Below are 16885 nucleotides of genomic sequence, written 5' to 3'. Positions count from 1 at the left end.
GGGAAAAATAAATTTTAAATTTTATAGAGAAAGGAAGTCAGTCTTGGGAGATTTACATGTTATAATGGGTTCGAAAAAGAAAAACAGAGGATCCCAAGTTTTAACGAGTTCCAATCTTCTGTCAAACTTTGTAAAGGTGATCTTTCCTAGATCCCTTTACAGAACATATCCCCCTAATATAACAATATCTGCACCAACTGCATGTGATTAGAAAACATCCGTTCAATTTCAATTTGTTTCTTCTCAGTTTTCGAGCATTAATTATCATACATTGGGAATTATGATAAGGGGATTAGGAAGAGCATGAGTGAGTTAATCTTAGTAGGCATGCTCATCTTGATTATGGCTGAAGAAGGAACATGGCAAGTTAGCAATGCCAATTACAATAAATAAATCACAGGGTCAAACATTTGAATAAATTGATTTATATTTACCAAAATCAGTATTTTCACATGGTTTCATACGTTGCATTTTCCACTAATATGTAGTATATAGAAGTATTTTCTAAATAATTTTTCAATTTTATACAATTATTTGACAATTGTCCGTGTGTTTTTCCGCTTCTTCCTTTGCCCGAGCAACTCCCGGGTAATCCTTTGCTAGTAAAATATATAATTATGCGAACAGAGCGTCCACAGGGAGTCTCTTAAAACAGAACTCAGCTACCATAACTCATATGAGTCATAAGTCATAAGGTTCCATTCTCCTTTTCTAAATCAAATAACTTATATATTAGTTATGTGTTGTTCGCGAACATAACGGCTTTATAAGCCGGCTCTTTGAAGTGACGACGGGAGCCGGCTAACCCGAAATGATGGATTTTTTGCTTTTTATAAAAATATTTTTTCGTCTGGATGAAAAAAATTGAAGCGAAAGTATGTGGAAATTTTTTTATAAAGATTGATTTTCTAAGAAAAAGGGTCATTCAGAAAAATTGTTATATCCCTTATAGACTATAATTATCAGTAAACAAATTAAAAAACTTTCTGCAATGTTTGTCTTTCCACGGACCTCGGCCAACTAGATGGGATAGGTGCGGTAAAGTAGTGGAAGTTGAAAGGCGTGATCAATATCATTAAAAATTGTCTTGGACAACGAATATATTTCAAGATGATTACATGCTTAAAGAGATTTACAATTAAACATTACCCGTCATTACTAAAATAATCAATCCATTTACTACTAATACTAAAATATATAATTATGCGAAGGAAGCCTTCATAATGAGTCTCCTTTAAAAACAGAACTCAACTCCGATAGGGATCCTTCCTCCTCTTCTAAATCAAATAACCTGTAAGGCTCCCAGATAAAGTTATAGTATTTTTCAGTAATTAAAATGACAATTGTTGTAATTAAATTGCGTCTTGTAAAAATTTGCTTATATACAAATTGCAGCTTTTACACAACATACCTATATAAAAGTATACATAGCTAATGACCAATGATTGTATCCCTATGACAAAAGATGTCATATTTTGACTTCTAATAATAGAAAACCTGGTTTGTATCCGACCTTAGCTGCAATGATGGCTTCCAGGCGGTGGCGGATGCCCGGCGTCCGCTGCGGATGTATTACTTCTTTATGGCGTCCCAGAGGTGGCTGATAGTGACTTTGAGGACCTCGGTGTTTGGATGGCAGACACTGCAGGTATCTCCCTTGACCTGTACCCAATAGGTTTAGTAAATGGGGTTGCCAACAGGGTTGTAGGGGGCAAAAAGTGTGAAAAAGAGTTCAAAAGAACTTAAAGACTCATTCAAAAGAGTCTTGCAAAGAATAGATGGGTTTCTTTCATTGTTGGTGTCAAAAGTGGCCTCTCCACCTTAACAGGGCTCTTTCCACCCACTTTTTTTTTTATGGGATTCTGGACAGTCTGCTTTGAACCCCCGAGATCACTTGCATGGGCCCTCGTGGACTTGAGGGATTGGCCTAGGCTATTTTCTTTAACTCCTCCGGGTCCAGTTTGACCTTTTGACAGAGCCCTTCTTCCTCTCCAACGTTTCGGACTTGCTGACGGCGTAGAAGGTGATACTGGAGACACACAAATGCATGTAGTGCGCGAATGTAAATTAGTCGATCAAGTTCAAATGTTATTTTCTCGACTTTTACATAAGCTCACATTTATTTTGTTTTTTAATAAATTGTTCATGCTTTTATATATCAAAATATAAATTAATTTACATCACTCAACCATTATTAATTATTGAATTAGTAAGTCTGCAGATTTCAATGGACCATCCGGTATAACATAAACGCAGGTAATAAAAAGAAGTAGTAGTTGCGTTTAAATGAAACAATATATTCTTAAAAAAATAATATTCCAAAAAGAACTCTGAAAAAATAAATATTATGAGTGATGACACATCGATTCAATAGCATAAATTATGCGAATAAACAAAAAGAAACAATAACAAGCAAAAATAATAATAGTCTTAGAACATAGAAATAATATTCAGGATATAACTACCAAAAGTGTCGCACACGTTCAAGGAATACTTTATACAACTCAAATGTATAGCATATTTTCATCCTTAAAAATAATTCGAAAAAAAGGAGTATTAATGAGAACAAATTTTCAAATAATTTTTCTTTAATTTTTCCCCCGGAATGTATAAAAAAGAGGATATAAAAATAAGCCTAGTCCTCAGGCTCGTGACTATAGAGGTGGGTGGCGGTGGGATAGGGTACAAAAAGGATTTTGTCAAATTTGAAATATTTTGTGTAAAAGGCAATGTTTGTTGTTTAAATATGGAATTTAAGACTTAAAAAACGCTGCAAGAACGAATACAAAGTCAGTAAGAGATGGAAGTAACGATTAGGAGATCAATATCAAAGATAGAGAGCTTTGATAATAATGGACTACTATATAGTAAACTAACTTTTCAGAGTATTTATTTTCAAATATTTGTTTTGAATGTGTTGTTTTGATTTTACTATATATTATTTATTTTTACGTTTCAAATCTTTCTTATTTATTAAGAGTGTAAGAAGCTGTCTTAATCCCAAATTGTAATGTGTTTAAAACAGCTTTTATTTGTATGCTAAAGATATAGAAAGTTCAATAAAATAATATGTAATAAAAAATGAAATTATTGTTGTCAAATTAATTTCTTGACAAAAATAAAAAAGTTAAAAAAAGTAATGAAAATATTTTTAACATTCTGTGTTAATGATTGTCAGTCTTTAACCCACATCAAGGAGCCTTTTATTGGAAAATTGTTGTAACAACTATTTTTAGGTTGTATCAATTTCTTAATTTTTAGAAATGATTTATTTTACTTATTTATCGAATCAAATACCTAGAAGTTAATAAAAAACATTAGTAGTGATGATGCACAGAGTATTTGGGTTGTTAAGAGATGAAGAATTGTGACTAATTAGCTGTATTAATGGTTTCTTATATTACACTCAAAATAAGAATATTTTTATGGTTATTCGACTCACAGTATTACTATGTAAAAAAAGATTTAAGAAAAATATTGTTCTAATATTAATTATTCATTTTCGAATGTAGAAAATATTATTCGGATAATATTTCCAAGATATTAGATCTAGAAGCAAATATCACGTAGAATATTTATAACATGTGAAATACACATTTTCAAATAATAAAAAATACTATGTACACAAAGGGAAATAAAAAATAAAATATATCATATCGCAGTGCGTACGGTGAGCTAAAACTCTCAATTTTCTACTTATGGTCATGGGGACCGGTTTTTTTTTTTTTTTTTTGGAGTATATTATTTTCTTGAGATATTTATCACTATTTTTGTTTTCTTCGTTGACGGAGTTAAAGGTAAACATTCACATGTTGAACGTTGTCCAAATAGGAATGAATAGACCAAAAGCTAGACTGATTTTGAAAGATGGAACCACATTTGAGGGTTATTCCTTTGGTTCCACCAAAGGATCAAGTGGAGAAGTTGGTAAGAGTTTTATGTAATTATTAGGAAGGATTTGAATAATACGGATATATAATCTTGTGTCGATCCATATTAAGGACTGAAGACTGCAGTCCCGTCCAGTTCAGTCCTGCATATCACTCCTATAACTTATAAATTTAATCAGTTCTAATACTGACAGTGTCTAGGACCGGTCCCAAGAACTGATAGAACGGTCCTAAGATTGAACTGGACTAGATCTTTTAAATAACACTACCGATACATGTGGATTTTTACGTTATCATTTCTTTTTTAGTCTTCCAGACTGGAATGGTAGGTTATGTTGAATCCTTGACAGATCCCTCATACAAGTCTCAAATTTTAACTTTCACCTATCCATTGATCGGAAATTATGGTGTACCACCTTCAGAAACAGACGAGTATGGGATATCAAGGTAATCTTTACTCAGCTTGCATTGTTCTTACTTAATTGTATGGATTCACATATATACACTAGTAAATATTGGCCTTTAATTGTGGGATTTATAACCTTTTCATTGAGATTGGTACATTTCAATGGGAATCTGTGAAACAATGGCTCTCAATTTATCTTAGGGAATTAGTAAACAAGCTTTTTATGATGTTTCTTTTTAGCAAAGGAGTGTTGTGTCGCTCCTTATTTAGGGCTGAAGACTCCAATTCAGTCTCGGTCTGGTCCATTTCAGTGCTACACATCAGTCCTAAAACTTATTTAGTTCGGTTCTTGATTACGTTACTCAACTTTTTTTTACCATGTCTTTCTCTATGAGTTCTACTCCGAATTAAGGATCGACAGTAGTCTTAAGGACTGATCCGAAGACTGGACGAGACTGAATAAATCAGGAATGATATGCCACTACTTGTTAGTGGGATTTTTCTTTTGGAGGCCCGGGGGGGGTTAAGCTTTATTTTATTTTAAATAAACTAGAGGGTGGGCAATATAACTTCTTTTTTTTTTTTACTGTGTGACAATCAGTCTGTTGAAGTTGTGGTGAGGTGAACTTAGTTTCATTCTGATGGAGAGATTCTATTCTTTTTTATTTTATTTAAATACAGTCATTTGCTATCATGTGTGGAAGTAATGAGTAATTTGTGTTTGCCGTCTTGAATAAATATTGAAATAAAATGGTTTGCCATAATGTTTATTAAAATTAAGCTAGTTGCAATTTAGCTCCTGAGTTTTTTTAGCAAGATATATGAAGATCAATTAATAGTTTCTATTTTTAACATACAAAAAACGATTTTTTCCATTCATTTTCATAATTTAAAATTTGCAAAATTCTTTGAACGTGAATAAATATGGAATAAAATATGTTGTCAATTCAATTTTTCATTTTTTTAATACAATATCTGGTCCTCTAAACCCTCATAATGAAAAATTATTTAAAAGAAAAAAAATATATGGAAGAATCCCAGAGCATTAAAATATCAAAATTCGGTTTATTCAGTGTATTGACAATGAGAATGTGAACAATCTGATACAATTTTCAAAAATTTAACTTTAAATGTGTACTAATATTATAAAACAAAAATATAACTTTTTTTATCTATAAAACTTGTTTTATTGCTTTTTAGATAAAAATAAGTTCTGTTCCCACAACCGGTACAATGAAACCTAAAAAATAAAATATAAATAATTTTTTTCAGCAGTGGGGTTGTATTTTACAAAATTAAGATCCAATCCTTAAGCAGTCTATATTTTTCAACGTCCCAAACCAAAAATATACCATTATTATATTATTTTTTTATAAAAATAACTTCACTTTTGAATTAATTGAGCATCTACCAAATTTTCTCTCAAAAAATAATAATTGACGAATTTATTGTATGAAATTAAACACTCATTTTCTAAGATATAGTCAATCTTCATTTTGAATAAAGCTCTATAAGAACGTGAATTTTAACTAGCTTGAAACAACAATGATAAGGATAATTTTTAACTAGTCACTCTGGAATTTAAAATTAATATTTGATTTTGACAAACTTATTATGGATTTACTGTATTTATTCAATTGAAACAGTTATTAATATCCATATTGAAGGTTATATATATTCAACTTTCTATTGATAAAATATATTCATTATTATTATTTATAGTATCGATATTTTGACATTAATAAATTAAAGCTAAATAAACTCTTTATATCCTAACATGACTAACATTGAGTGATATGATCAATATGTTTGTTTAATATTTGGAATCTGTATGCAAATATTTTTGAAGACCTCCACCTTCATGCTTAAATGTAAAACTAGGAATAAGGAGTTTTCAAACTAGGAGTGCTAAGATTTGGAATAGATTTACTCCTTATCAAAAATCAAATAAAATAATAATAATATCAAAAGTTTGAATACAACTAATATATACATAATAACCTAAGAAAAGTACAACGAACCAATTTTAAATGTTATTAAAATATTGAAGGACATTTAAACAATACTTATTTATAAAAAATATTAATCCTTTCCAGGTACTTTGAGTCAAATAAAATATGGGCCTCTGGATTGGTGGTTGGGGAACTCTCTGAAGTTCCAAGTCATTGGAATTCAACGAAAACACTTGATAATTGGCTTAAAGAAGAGGACATACCCGGAATTTGTGAAATTGATACGAGGCAATTAACTAAAAAAATTCGGGAAGAAGGAAGTATCCTTGGAAAGATCGTTGTACATGATGATAATATTCCATTTGAAGACCCAGCTGTATTGAACTTAGTGCAAATGGTATCAATTAAATCTCCTAATACAATAAATCCCAACGGATTTCCAAGGATTAGAGTTGTAGATTGTGGGTTGAAAAACAATCAAATTCGGAGTTTTGTTTCAAGAGGTGCACGTGTGGATATAGTTCCATGGAATTATTCATTGATTGACAAAACTGAAGACATGGATGGATTATTTTTAAGTAATGGGCCAGGTGACCCTAAAATGGCAAAGGAACTTGTATCAAATCTTAAAAAGTTTATTTCTGAGGTTAATAAACCTATATTTGGAATATGTCTAGGACATCAAATGCTTGCCTCAGCTATTGGTTGTACAACCTATAAAATGAAGTAATCAGAATTTTATAACACAGGTTTAAAAAAAAATAAAATCACTCAAAACGTATCTTTTGTAGATTTGGAAATCGAGGTCATAATCAACCCTGTATTCACGTTTCTACCAGTCGGGTATTTATGACATCACAAAATCATGGTTATGCTGTGGATGAAGATTCTATACCGAAAGAATATGAGCCCATATTCACAAACGCCAACGACAAAACAAATGAAGGCTTAATTCATAAAAGTAAACCAATATTTTCTGTTCAATTTCATCCAGAACACAGAGCCGGACCAGAAGATTTGAACTTTTTATTTGATGTGTTTCTTGAATCTGTTAAATCACCAAATGAATCCTATGTCGGAGACTTAATCAATCAAAAAATGGATCAAATTAACTTGTCTTATACCAACAACAAAGGGATTAAGGATAGCAATACTAAAATTAAAAAAGTATTGATATTAGGCTCAGGGGGTTTGTCAATTGGTCAAGCTGGCGAGTTTGATTATTCTGGATCTCAAGCTCTAAAGGCTTTAAAAGAACAGGCAATTTCAACAGTCTTAATCAATCCTAATATAGCTACAGTTCAAACCAGTAAAGGCATGGCTGACAAAGTTTACTTTTTACCTATTACCAAAGAATATGTAGAGCAAGTTATAGAATCTGAGCGACCTAATGGGGTTTTGCTTACATTTGGAGGCCAAACTGCACTCAATTGTGGAGTTGAAATGGATAAATTAGGGATTTTTAAAAAATATAATGTCAAAATATTAGGTACTCCTATAAAATCTATCATTGAATCTGAGGATAGAAAACTATTTTCGGAAAAAATTGCTGAAATTGGTGAGAAGGTAGCTCCTTCAAAAATTGTTTCATGCATGGACGAAGCAGTACAATCAGCCAAAGAACTTGGTAGGCCATTAAAAAATATATATGTATATCACCTTTAATTTTCTTAATGACACTTCTACAGGTTATCCGGTTTTAGCAAGAGCTGCATATGCACTTGGAGGATTGGGATCTGGGTTCGCTGATAATGAAGAAGAATTAAGAAAGCTTACTCCTTCATCGTTTGCACACTCATCACAAGTTATTTTAGACAAGTCCTTAAAAGGTTGGAAAGAAATAGAATATGAAGTTGTACGTGATGCCTATGATAATTGTATTACTGTAAGTTGAAATGGAATTATACATTTTCATAGATATTATATTATGACACAAACATTTGTAGGTGTGCAATATGGAAAATTTGGATCCTCTTGGTATTCATACGGGTGAATCCATTGTTGTTGCTCCAAGTCAAACTTTAACTGATAGAGAGTATAATTTTCTAAGAACAACGTCGATAAAAGTGATCAGACATCTTGGTGTTGTAGGTGAATGCAACATTCAATATGCTCTTGATCCCAATTCTGAGAAGTATTACATCATTGAAGTGAATGCTCGACTTTCACGAAGCTCTGCTCTTGCTTCTAAGGCGACTGGTTATCCTTTGGCTTACATCGCTGCTAAATTGGCTATGGGAGTCCCTCTTCCTAGCCTAATTAACTCTGTTACTGGAACAACTACAGCTTGTTTTGAGCCTAGTCTAGATTACTGTGTCATTAAAATACCTCGATGGGACTTGAGTAAGTTCAGCAGAGTGAGCACTAAAATTGGAAGTTCGATGAAATCCGTGGGGGAGGTTATGGCTGTTGGAAGAAAGTTTGAAGAATGCTTTCAAAAAGCTTTAAGAATGGTCGATGAATCTGTACTAGGGTTTGATCCTTATTCGAAAATGACAAATGAAAAAGAGCTACGTGAGCCAACTGATAAACGTATATTTGTTGTTGCAGCAGCACTTAAAAATGGATACACGATAGAAAAGCTTCATGAATTAACCAAGATTGATTCCTGGTTTTTGAATAAAATGAAAAATATAATTGATTTTCATATACATTTAGAAAAAGCTAAGGACATAGATAACCTAAAACTAAAAGATCTTCTTCATGCTAAGAAATTGGGATTTAGTGATAAGCAGATTGCAAATCTATTGGAAAGTTCGGAAACTGCCATAAGACTTCATAGAACGGATAATGGCATAACTCCTTTCGTAAAACAAATAGATACGGTTGCTGCTGAGTATCCTGCATCTACAAACTATCTCTATTTGACTTATAACGGATCGAGCCATGACGTTGAAAGTCAATCTGGTAAAGATTATACCATGGTTATCGGCTCAGGAGTTTATCGCATAGGGAGCAGTGTTGAATTTGATTGCTGCGGGGTTGAATGTATCACTGAACTAAGAAGACTGGGACGAAAAACTTTAATGCTTAATTACAATCCTGAAACTGTATCAACAGACTATGACATGTGCGACAGATTATACTTTGATGAAATATCATTTGAGATAGTAATGGATATTTATGAATTTGAACACCCAGAAGGTGTAATTTTAAGTATGGGGGGTCAACTTCCAAATAATATAGCCATGAGCTTGCATAGGTAAGTCAGCAAACATAATTGTTTTAAAAAATAAGTCTCAAATACATTTCTATAATTTTAGACAAAATGTCAACGTCTTGGGAACATCTCCTGAAAGCATTGACAAAGCAGAAAATAGGTTCAAATTTTCTAGAATGCTTGATAACATTGGAGTAACTCAGCCAAAATGGAAGGAGCTCACCAACATGGAATCAACAAGAAGTTTCTGTGAAGATGTAGGGTTTCCTTGCTTAATTCGTCCTTCTTTTGTACTAAGTGGAGCAGCTATGAATGTTGCTCATGATGCTAATGATTTAGAAACCTATTTGAATGAAGCTACTGCAGTTCGTTTGAGCAAAGAACATCCTGTAGTAGTTAGCAAATTTATTTTGGAAGCTAAGGAAATAGATGTTGATGCTGTTGCGTGTAATGGAGTAGTAATGGCAATTGCAGTATCTGAACATATTGAAAACGCCGGAGTTCATTCTGGAGATGCAACACTAGTTACTCCACCAAGAGATTTGACTGATAAGACACTTTCTAAAATAAAAGAAATTACAAAAAAAATTGCTCAAGCTCTTTTCGTATCTGGTCCGTTCAATATGCAATTAATAGCTAAGGATGACGAATTGAAAGTAATAGAGTGTAATCTGAGAGTATCAAGATCGTTTCCATTTGTTTCTAAAAGTTTGAATTATAATTTGATAGCAATGGCGACTCGTGTTATAATTGGTGAAGTGGTAGAGCCGATTGATATGATGAAAGATATAAATAAAGTTGCTGTAAAAGTTCCTCAATTTTCATTCTCTAGATTAGCTGGAGCTGATATGGTTCTTGGTGTCGAAATGTCATCAACTGGTGAGGTTGCATGTTTTGGAGAAAATCGTTACGAAGCATATCTAAAAGCAATGATGAGCACTGGTTTTAAAATACCAAAGAATAACATTTTAATATCCATTGGAAGTTTCAACCACAAACAGGAAATGTTACCATCGATTCAACTTCTTCATCAAATGGGGTACAAATTATATGGGAGTCTAGGTACTTCAGACTTTTATCATACTTATGGAGTGCCTGTTGAGCCAATCAAATGGATGTATGAAAATATCGGAGAAAATATCCAAATTGATAAAATGGCTGGAGATATGATTAATATGGCCGACTACTTAAGTAATCAACATTTTGATCTCGTTATTAATCTACCAATGCATATATGTGGAGCAAGACGAGTTTCTGCATTTATTCCCACATATGGTTACAGAACCCGCAGGATGGCAATCGATTTTTCTGTACCTTTGGTTACAGATGTCAAATGTGCCAAATTACTCATTGAAGCTTTATTTAAGTTGAATGGAAAGTCTCCAGTTTTGAAAACTCATATCGACGCTATGAGTTCAAGTCGTATAGTACGCTTGCCTGGTCTCATAGATACACATGTTCACCTTAGAGATCCTGGAGCAACGCATAAGGAAGATTTCGCCTCTGGGACAGCAGCTGCTCTTGCTGGAGGTATCACTCTTGTTTGTGCTATGCCTAATACTGATCCTAGTATAACTGATGTAAGTTCATTAAATATTGTCAAAGATATTGCATCGAAAAAAGCCCATGTTGATTATGGCATCATGATGGGAGCATCTTCAAATAACTACGATTTAATACCCTCACTTGCTCCTGACGTCTCTGGTTTAAAAATGTACCTGAATGAAACATTTACATCCTTAAGGATGGATTCTGTAAATGATTGGGCTAAGCATATAAAAAGGTGGCCTAAAGAGGCTCCTCTTTGTGTTCATGCTGAAGGAAGGACAACATCAGCCATAATTCTGTTGGCTCATTTAAATGATCGATCTATTCACATTTGTCATGTAGCTAGGCGAGAGGAGATTGAAGTAATCGTTGCAGCTAAAAATAATGGAATGAAAGTGACATGCGAAGTTTGCCCACATCATTTATTTTTGACAAATGAAGACATTAATGGAAAAGTTGGTGAGGTTAGACCATGTCTTGTTACACAAGATGATCAGGACTCTTTATGGGAAAATATGGAATACATAGATTGTATCGTCACAGACCATGCTCCTCATACAATGGATGAAAAAGAAAAAAAAGGTGTTCCTGGCTTTCCTGGACTTGAAACCATGCTACCTCTTATGCTCACTGCTGTCAACGAAGGAAAACTTACATTGAAAGATCTAGAACTAAAAATGCATCATAATCCAAGAAAGATTTTTAAATTACCGGAGCAACCAAATACTTACATTGAAGTAAATTTGGATGAAAAATGGGAAATTCCTCAAAAAACGGAATATTGCAAATCTGGTTGGACTCCTTTTGCTGGCAAAAAAGTGACAGGAAAATTGAAAAGAGTTGTTTTGAGGGGTGTTCTGGCATATGTTGATGGAGAAATATTAGTTAAGCCTGGGTTTGGCCAAGACATACGTTGTTCAGTATGGAAAAATGATTTGCCAGTTAGTAAACCATTTGAATCTAGTGTTACTGCATTAAAAGTAGATATTCCCTCACCTTGTTCACAAACTCCAAAAGAGAAGAGCCATACATCTTTAGTTATCCCTACAGAAATTCCAACTCTCATATCTCAACATCCCCATGGACTTCAAGGGCGTCACATTCTGGCAGTCGCCATGTTTACAAAGGAACAACTTTATACTCTATTTAATTTAGCTGAAACATTTAGAATGTGCGTTTCTAAGGACAGCACAATCGATCATATTTTGAAAGGTAAAATCATGGCTTCTGTTTTCTATGAAGCAAGTACAAGAACTATGTGCAGCTTTGACTCAGCAATGCAAAGATTAGGTGGTAAAGTTATTCACATGAATGAGGCATCCAGTTCTACGATGAAAGGAGAAAGCTTGGATGATTCTATGTACGTCATGGCTGCTTATTCTGATCTCGTTGTTCTCCGTCATCCAGAACCAGGAGCTGTTTCCAGAGTAGCCAAACACTTTCCCAAGCCAATTATCAATGCTGGAGATGGTGTGGGTGAGCATCCAACTCAGGCACTTCTAGATTTATTCACAATCCGTAACGAAATTGGAACTATTAAAGGTTGAATCCGAAATATTAAATTTCACTTTCTTTAATATACATTTTCTCTTATGTAGGTCTAACAATTACAATAATTGGTGATTTAAAACATGGGAGAACTGTTCATTCTTTAGCAAGAATACTAACTCTTTATTCTGGTATAACTTTACGCTATTGCTCTCCCTCGAATTTAAAGATGCCGAAAGAAGTCACAGACTTTGTTGCATCTAATGGTATCAATCAGCAAGAATATTTAAATATGGAGGAAGCCCTTATTGATACGGATGTTTTATATGTTACAAGAATTCAAAAAGAAAGATTTGAAAGTGAGGCTGAGTATCACAAAGCATGCGAAAACTATCTTGTCTGTCCTAAAAGTATGAGCCATGCCAAGAAAAAGATGATAGTATTACATCCTCTACCACGTGTATTTGAAATCTCACCGGAATTTGATAGTGATCCAAGAGCCGCCTACTTTAGACAAGCCGAAAATGGACTGTATGTAAGAATGGCCTTACTTGCAATGGTTATGGGAAAGTTTTAAAGTATCGTTTTGTTGTTACTTTGTCACCTTTGTTTACTCAAGAAAATATATAAAATGTTATTCGTTGTTGTAACATAAAAGAAATGATAAAAAAATATTATTAATCTTTCGAAAAATCGATACACACTCTTCATTAGATATAAGGATAAATAAAATTATGCAATAAATCAAAAGTTAGCAGTGTATTGACAATTTATTTAATAAATATCTTCTTGATTAAGGATAGTTAAAACATCAATTTACTCATGTCTTTCTTCATACCCAAAGATATCTATAGTTATATACTTCCATTTCAAAACTATGTACTACACCGGAATAAATTACCATGACTGTATCTTCATCCTAAAAAAATAATGTAACAATGCAGCTTTGAAGTTACTGGATAAAAAACAATAATAAATTCACCTTCCAAACTAACTCTTTGCACCTCCATCCTCCTTGGAAGAGGGAATAGTGAAAGTACGAGTCACAATATCAACGACATCAGCAAGATCTTCTTTAATAACTATAAAGACAGTACAAAAAAAATAATTAAATAAAAAAAATAGCCCTTCATCAGGAGTTATGATAAAAGTATTACCCCCATCAGCAAAGTGATAAACAACATCTACAAATTCAGTTGTATACTGCTTGGACTGCTCTGGATAGCAGAGACTATAAGAACCTAACAAACCCAATGAAGTGTAAAAGGTCCTTTTAATAAATCGTCCTCTAGAAACTCCCAATAAATATCCTATTAAGGAGCCTGCTGTCATAACACCAATTTGAGCAGGAAGGTTATCTTCTTCCCGAAGTGTGACTAATGCAGATCCAGTATGAGCCTTTCCAGTCTCAACAACGTGTTCAACTGTTCCTTTCATTGATTTTGCTTGAGTAATTAATTCACAAATTCCTTTTCTAATGACTGAAGCATATTCTTGAAGTAAAAGAGGTGATGCAGAAGTTTTTGGAACTGTGGAAATTGTCCTAAATTATATAAATAAGGGATATATTCTTTTGTGTATAATAATAAAAAATTATTACTTAATATTATTTTTCAGATCCCCATAGATATCGATGTCTTTCGACTTCACACGATTACTTATTTTTTCGCCAGACATTCCTCTATAAACAAAGATACAAATATATATAACATACTTATACTGCATCAAGTAAAAATGGGATAAATTTCTCTTGTTTTTTTGATTGATTAAATTAGTTATGTGATCGGAATAAACATTCATAGGAATATGACAATTTATATATAAATATAAGTTATAAAAATTTCAATTATGAATTAGAATAAGAAATAGAAATCCGCTCTAGAATATCTATGAAGTTATTTAATCCAAAAATGAATCCTTGGTCTGGTCCTTCATAATGAACCGTGTCTTTTAGTCCCTTATGAGTTGAATGAGCAAAATCTATAATCCGAACATCAACCACATTTTCATCGCTGACACGATTCAAAATGTTCTTTTTTCCATTAATAATTTTAGGATCTAAATATCCATCATATGAGACTAATAAGGATGAAGTATAGAATCTAAAGGAGTCCAATCCTTCAAGTACAGCAACCAATTCTTTACACTTCTTGACTATCTCTAAGCAAACATCGCGTCTAAAAATGCAATCACTTTTCAAAAAAAAGTCTTCGATTGTTTTTTCAAAAGTAGAAGGAGTTAAAGACCGTCCGTAATACTTATTCAAACAACAATAATTATTTGAGATCGGATTGTAAGACTGAAGACCACAAAGACGTAGTCCCAGTGCTGCAGTTGTCGATTCTTTTGACTTGGCAATTTTACGTTGTTTCTTCGAGGGAGAAACATCGTCAGAATATTGTCGGGTTCCAACCTTCAGATCAATGACACAAGGGTTACGATGCTTGTGGACGAGGTTTTCTAACAATAAGTAATAATCTGATGAACGAGCAAGAGCTTTGATGTGATTACGATGAATTTTGAGAGCCCAGGGATTACAATACGACTCTGGGGACATCTCTATACTTTCGTCGTCTTTTTTAAGCCAACGTATTTTAGGTTTGGATTTAAGATGCGACTTTTCGATAGAAGACGGAGGTGTTCCTACAATGGATATGTAACCATGCCCATCTTCCAACGCATCAGCACGCATCGTTCCTTTATAGGACGGTGTAAATGGTACGAGAGCCTTAATAAGGAATCAAGTTCATCAATGACTTATAAAGGGTCTCAAAAATACACTCATTTCTTAGTCCGTGTTCAAATACTTTATTATTACTTCTACAAAAATAATTAAAAAATCAAATGGGATATTCGAAACCCTTTATAAGACTCTGACGTGAGAGGAGAAATGTCAATTGAGATTACATCTGGAAGACTTTGATAGAAGCGGAGCTCCTTGAAATTCAAGGGTTTGCACAGAGTGAAGTCATCCAAACTCACAAGAGGGAAGTGACCCCCAACTTGGTGTAGGAAAGGCTCCAAAACCACTCCTTCTTTCGCCATCCTTCTCCTCCAGCATCCAGAAATCTAGAATCCTTTCGCTTCAAGGCCTTAGGGTCACGCATCAGCTGAGTTGAGGTCTGAGAGGGATGGACACGAGAGACGACATCAACTTGTACACACGGGTCCGTCCAATTCAGTATTCCAACAACTTATTTTCATGCACCTGTCAAAATTGGAAAATTAAAGTGTGGATCATCCATCCATGAAGGCATCTGCCCACATCTGACATGATGATATCAGTCACATACCTCCCTCCTACCAACTGTTAGCTAGCTACCGACTCCAGTCTAGCTCCTTCACCTTCTTCCCCCATCGCCCATCAGCATTCAACATATGAAAGGAAATGCCAAATTCTTTCTTCTTCTTTTAGCTTGTACAGGAAATAGGCGTGCGCTTATTTTGACAGAAGCGCAAAATAATTGTCTCATATTTATAAAGTAAATGCAGTAAAGTCAGACTTGAACAGATCATATCTTACACATTTCAAAAAATAAATAACTTTTTTATATAGAAAATGTAGCCATTAAACAATTATCATTTTAAGATATTGAATATAATGTATTTTTAATTTAACACAATTTATAAAATGGAACACCAATATTATGGAGGACAAAAATTAGCAATTGAAGAATTTTTCCAAACACTATTCTCTTTTTTATTTAGATGAATTTGGTTTTTTGTTTCAAAAACAAATTTTTTTTAGCTTAGATATGGACTTCATTGAAAAATTGTTGAGTAGGTATTTATTACTTCATGGAATTTTTTGAAACCATATTATTAATATGGGAAATGGACTTGCTCTCGCTCATTTTTATAATATATCTATGTGTTTCAATATAAAATTGGGCTAAAATTATGGCATAACCTATATTATTAAAATGAAAATTGTTAAATTTTATATATAAAAAAATTAATACTTATAGGTAGTGTATGAGTTGTTAAAGTTTGAACTTACTTTATTCATATGAGAACATTCTTTTGCACTCCCGTCAATCATAAAAAAGAGCGCGTTCCTTATTCATTTAAGTGTTCCCAGCCCTTAGGTACATTAACATACGGTACATAACACGTAACTGGGCATAGCTAGATAAAGATATAAAAGAATATAGATATAAAAATGAAATAATATTGCGTCATACGTGCAAGAGAAATTTCTTGCATGGCTAATAAACTCCAATTATCTCTACAACCTCTTATTTCCTTCAATAAGTATATACATTTTGTCCATTTTTAAATGAGCTGCTAGATATTTTAACTATATTATGAAAATGAGTTAAAACATAATTTATCGTTGTTTATTGCTGATATAATACTGTCATAAAATATTTCCCTTGGAATATATTCTTTTTTATTCAATCTTTTAGTTACTATGGCATGCAAAAATGAAATTCTCATT

General features: G+C 33.1%; 3 protein-coding genes across 4 annotated transcripts; 1 reads left to right on the top strand and 2 right to left on the bottom strand.

Annotated features, from left to right (window-relative positions):
- Window positions 1-3622: 3622 nt before the first annotated feature.
- On the top strand, window positions 3623-13194 carry r (carbamoyl-phosphate synthetase 2, aspartate transcarbamylase, and dihydroorotase rudimentary). Its single transcript, XM_040716431.2, has 8 exons — window positions 3623-3927; window positions 4199-4337; window positions 6393-6974; window positions 7040-7875; window positions 7937-8133; window positions 8195-9450; window positions 9512-12498; window positions 12555-13194. The coding sequence occupies exons 1-8, from the start codon at window positions 3699-3701 to the stop codon at window positions 13019-13021; spliced, it is 6693 nt and encodes a 2230-aa protein (XP_040572365.2). The 5' UTR covers window positions 3623-3698; the 3' UTR covers window positions 13022-13194.
- A 1-nt stretch (window position 13195) lies between these two features.
- Mic26-27 (MICOS subunit 26/27) lies at window positions 13196-15172 on the bottom strand. Its single transcript, XM_040716438.2, has 4 exons — window positions 14045-15172; window positions 13602-13987; window positions 13427-13526; window positions 13196-13363 (listed from the first exon to the last, which is right to left on the bottom strand). Exons 1-3 carry the CDS (start codon window positions 14242-14244, stop codon window positions 13435-13437), a joined length of 678 nt encoding a protein of 225 aa, XP_040572372.1. The 5' UTR covers window positions 14245-15172; the 3' UTR covers window positions 13196-13363; window positions 13427-13434.
- On the bottom strand, window positions 14125-15876 carry LOC121121490 (inositol hexakisphosphate kinase 1-like). Of its 2 annotated transcripts, XM_040716436.2 has the most exons (3): window positions 15738-15876; window positions 15352-15652; window positions 14125-15172 (listed from the first exon to the last, which is right to left on the bottom strand). In XM_040716436.2, exons 2-3 carry the CDS (start codon window positions 15487-15489, stop codon window positions 14291-14293), a joined length of 1020 nt encoding a protein of 339 aa, XP_040572370.1. In that variant the 5' UTR covers window positions 15490-15652; window positions 15738-15876; the 3' UTR covers window positions 14125-14290. The 2 variants fall into 2 exon arrangements, with proteins under 2 accessions (XP_040572370.1, XP_040572369.1); XM_040716435.2 differs by lacking the exon at window positions 15738-15876 and having other exon boundaries at window positions 15352-15718.
- Between the last annotated feature and the right edge of the window lie 1009 nt (window positions 15877-16885).

The sequence above is a fragment of the Lepeophtheirus salmonis genome, chromosome 7 (genome assembly GCF_016086655.4).
Source record: "Lepeophtheirus salmonis chromosome 7, UVic_Lsal_1.4, whole genome shotgun sequence".
Classification (NCBI taxonomy): Eukaryota; Metazoa; Arthropoda; class Copepoda; order Siphonostomatoida; family Caligidae; genus Lepeophtheirus; species Lepeophtheirus salmonis.
Note: the sequence above shows the minus strand (reverse complement) of the source record. Positions and strands in the feature narration are given on the sequence as shown.

What these genes read in the sequence shown, in the direction of transcription:
- r (XM_040716431.2), top strand. Translation starts at nt 3,699, where the DNA reads ATGGTCATGGGGACCGGTTTTTTTTTTTTTTTTTTGGAGTATATTATT. An exon ending in AGGATCAAGTGGAGAAGTTG is followed by an intron (nt 3,928 to 4,198) that starts GTAAGAGTTTTA and finishes TTTCTTTTTTAG; the next exon opens with TCTTCCAGACTGGAATGGTA. An exon ending in CCTATGATAATTGTATTACT is followed by an intron (nt 8,134 to 8,194) that starts GTAAGTTGAAAT and finishes AAACATTTGTAG; the next exon opens with GTGTGCAATATGGAAAATTT.
- Mic26-27 (XM_040716438.2), bottom strand. Translation starts at nt 14,244, where the DNA reads ATGAATGTTTATTCCGATCACATAACTAATTTAATCAATCAAAAAAAC. An exon ending in GATCTGAAAAATAATATTAA is followed by an intron (nt 13,988 to 14,044) that starts GTAATAATTTTT and finishes TATATAATTTAG; the next exon opens with GACAATTTCCACAGTTCCAA. An exon ending in TTATCACTTTGCTGATGGGG is followed by an intron (nt 13,527 to 13,601) that starts GTAATACTTTTA and finishes CTGTCTTTATAG; the next exon opens with TTATTAAAGAAGATCTTGCT.
- LOC121121490 (XM_040716436.2), bottom strand. Translation starts at nt 15,489, where the DNA reads ATGGCGAAAGAAGGAGTGGTTTTGGAGCCTTTCCTACACCAAGTTGGG. An exon ending in TCTATCAAAGTCTTCCAGAT is followed by an intron (nt 15,173 to 15,351) that starts GTAATCTCAATT and finishes TTCCTTATTAAG; the next exon opens with GCTCTCGTACCATTTACACC.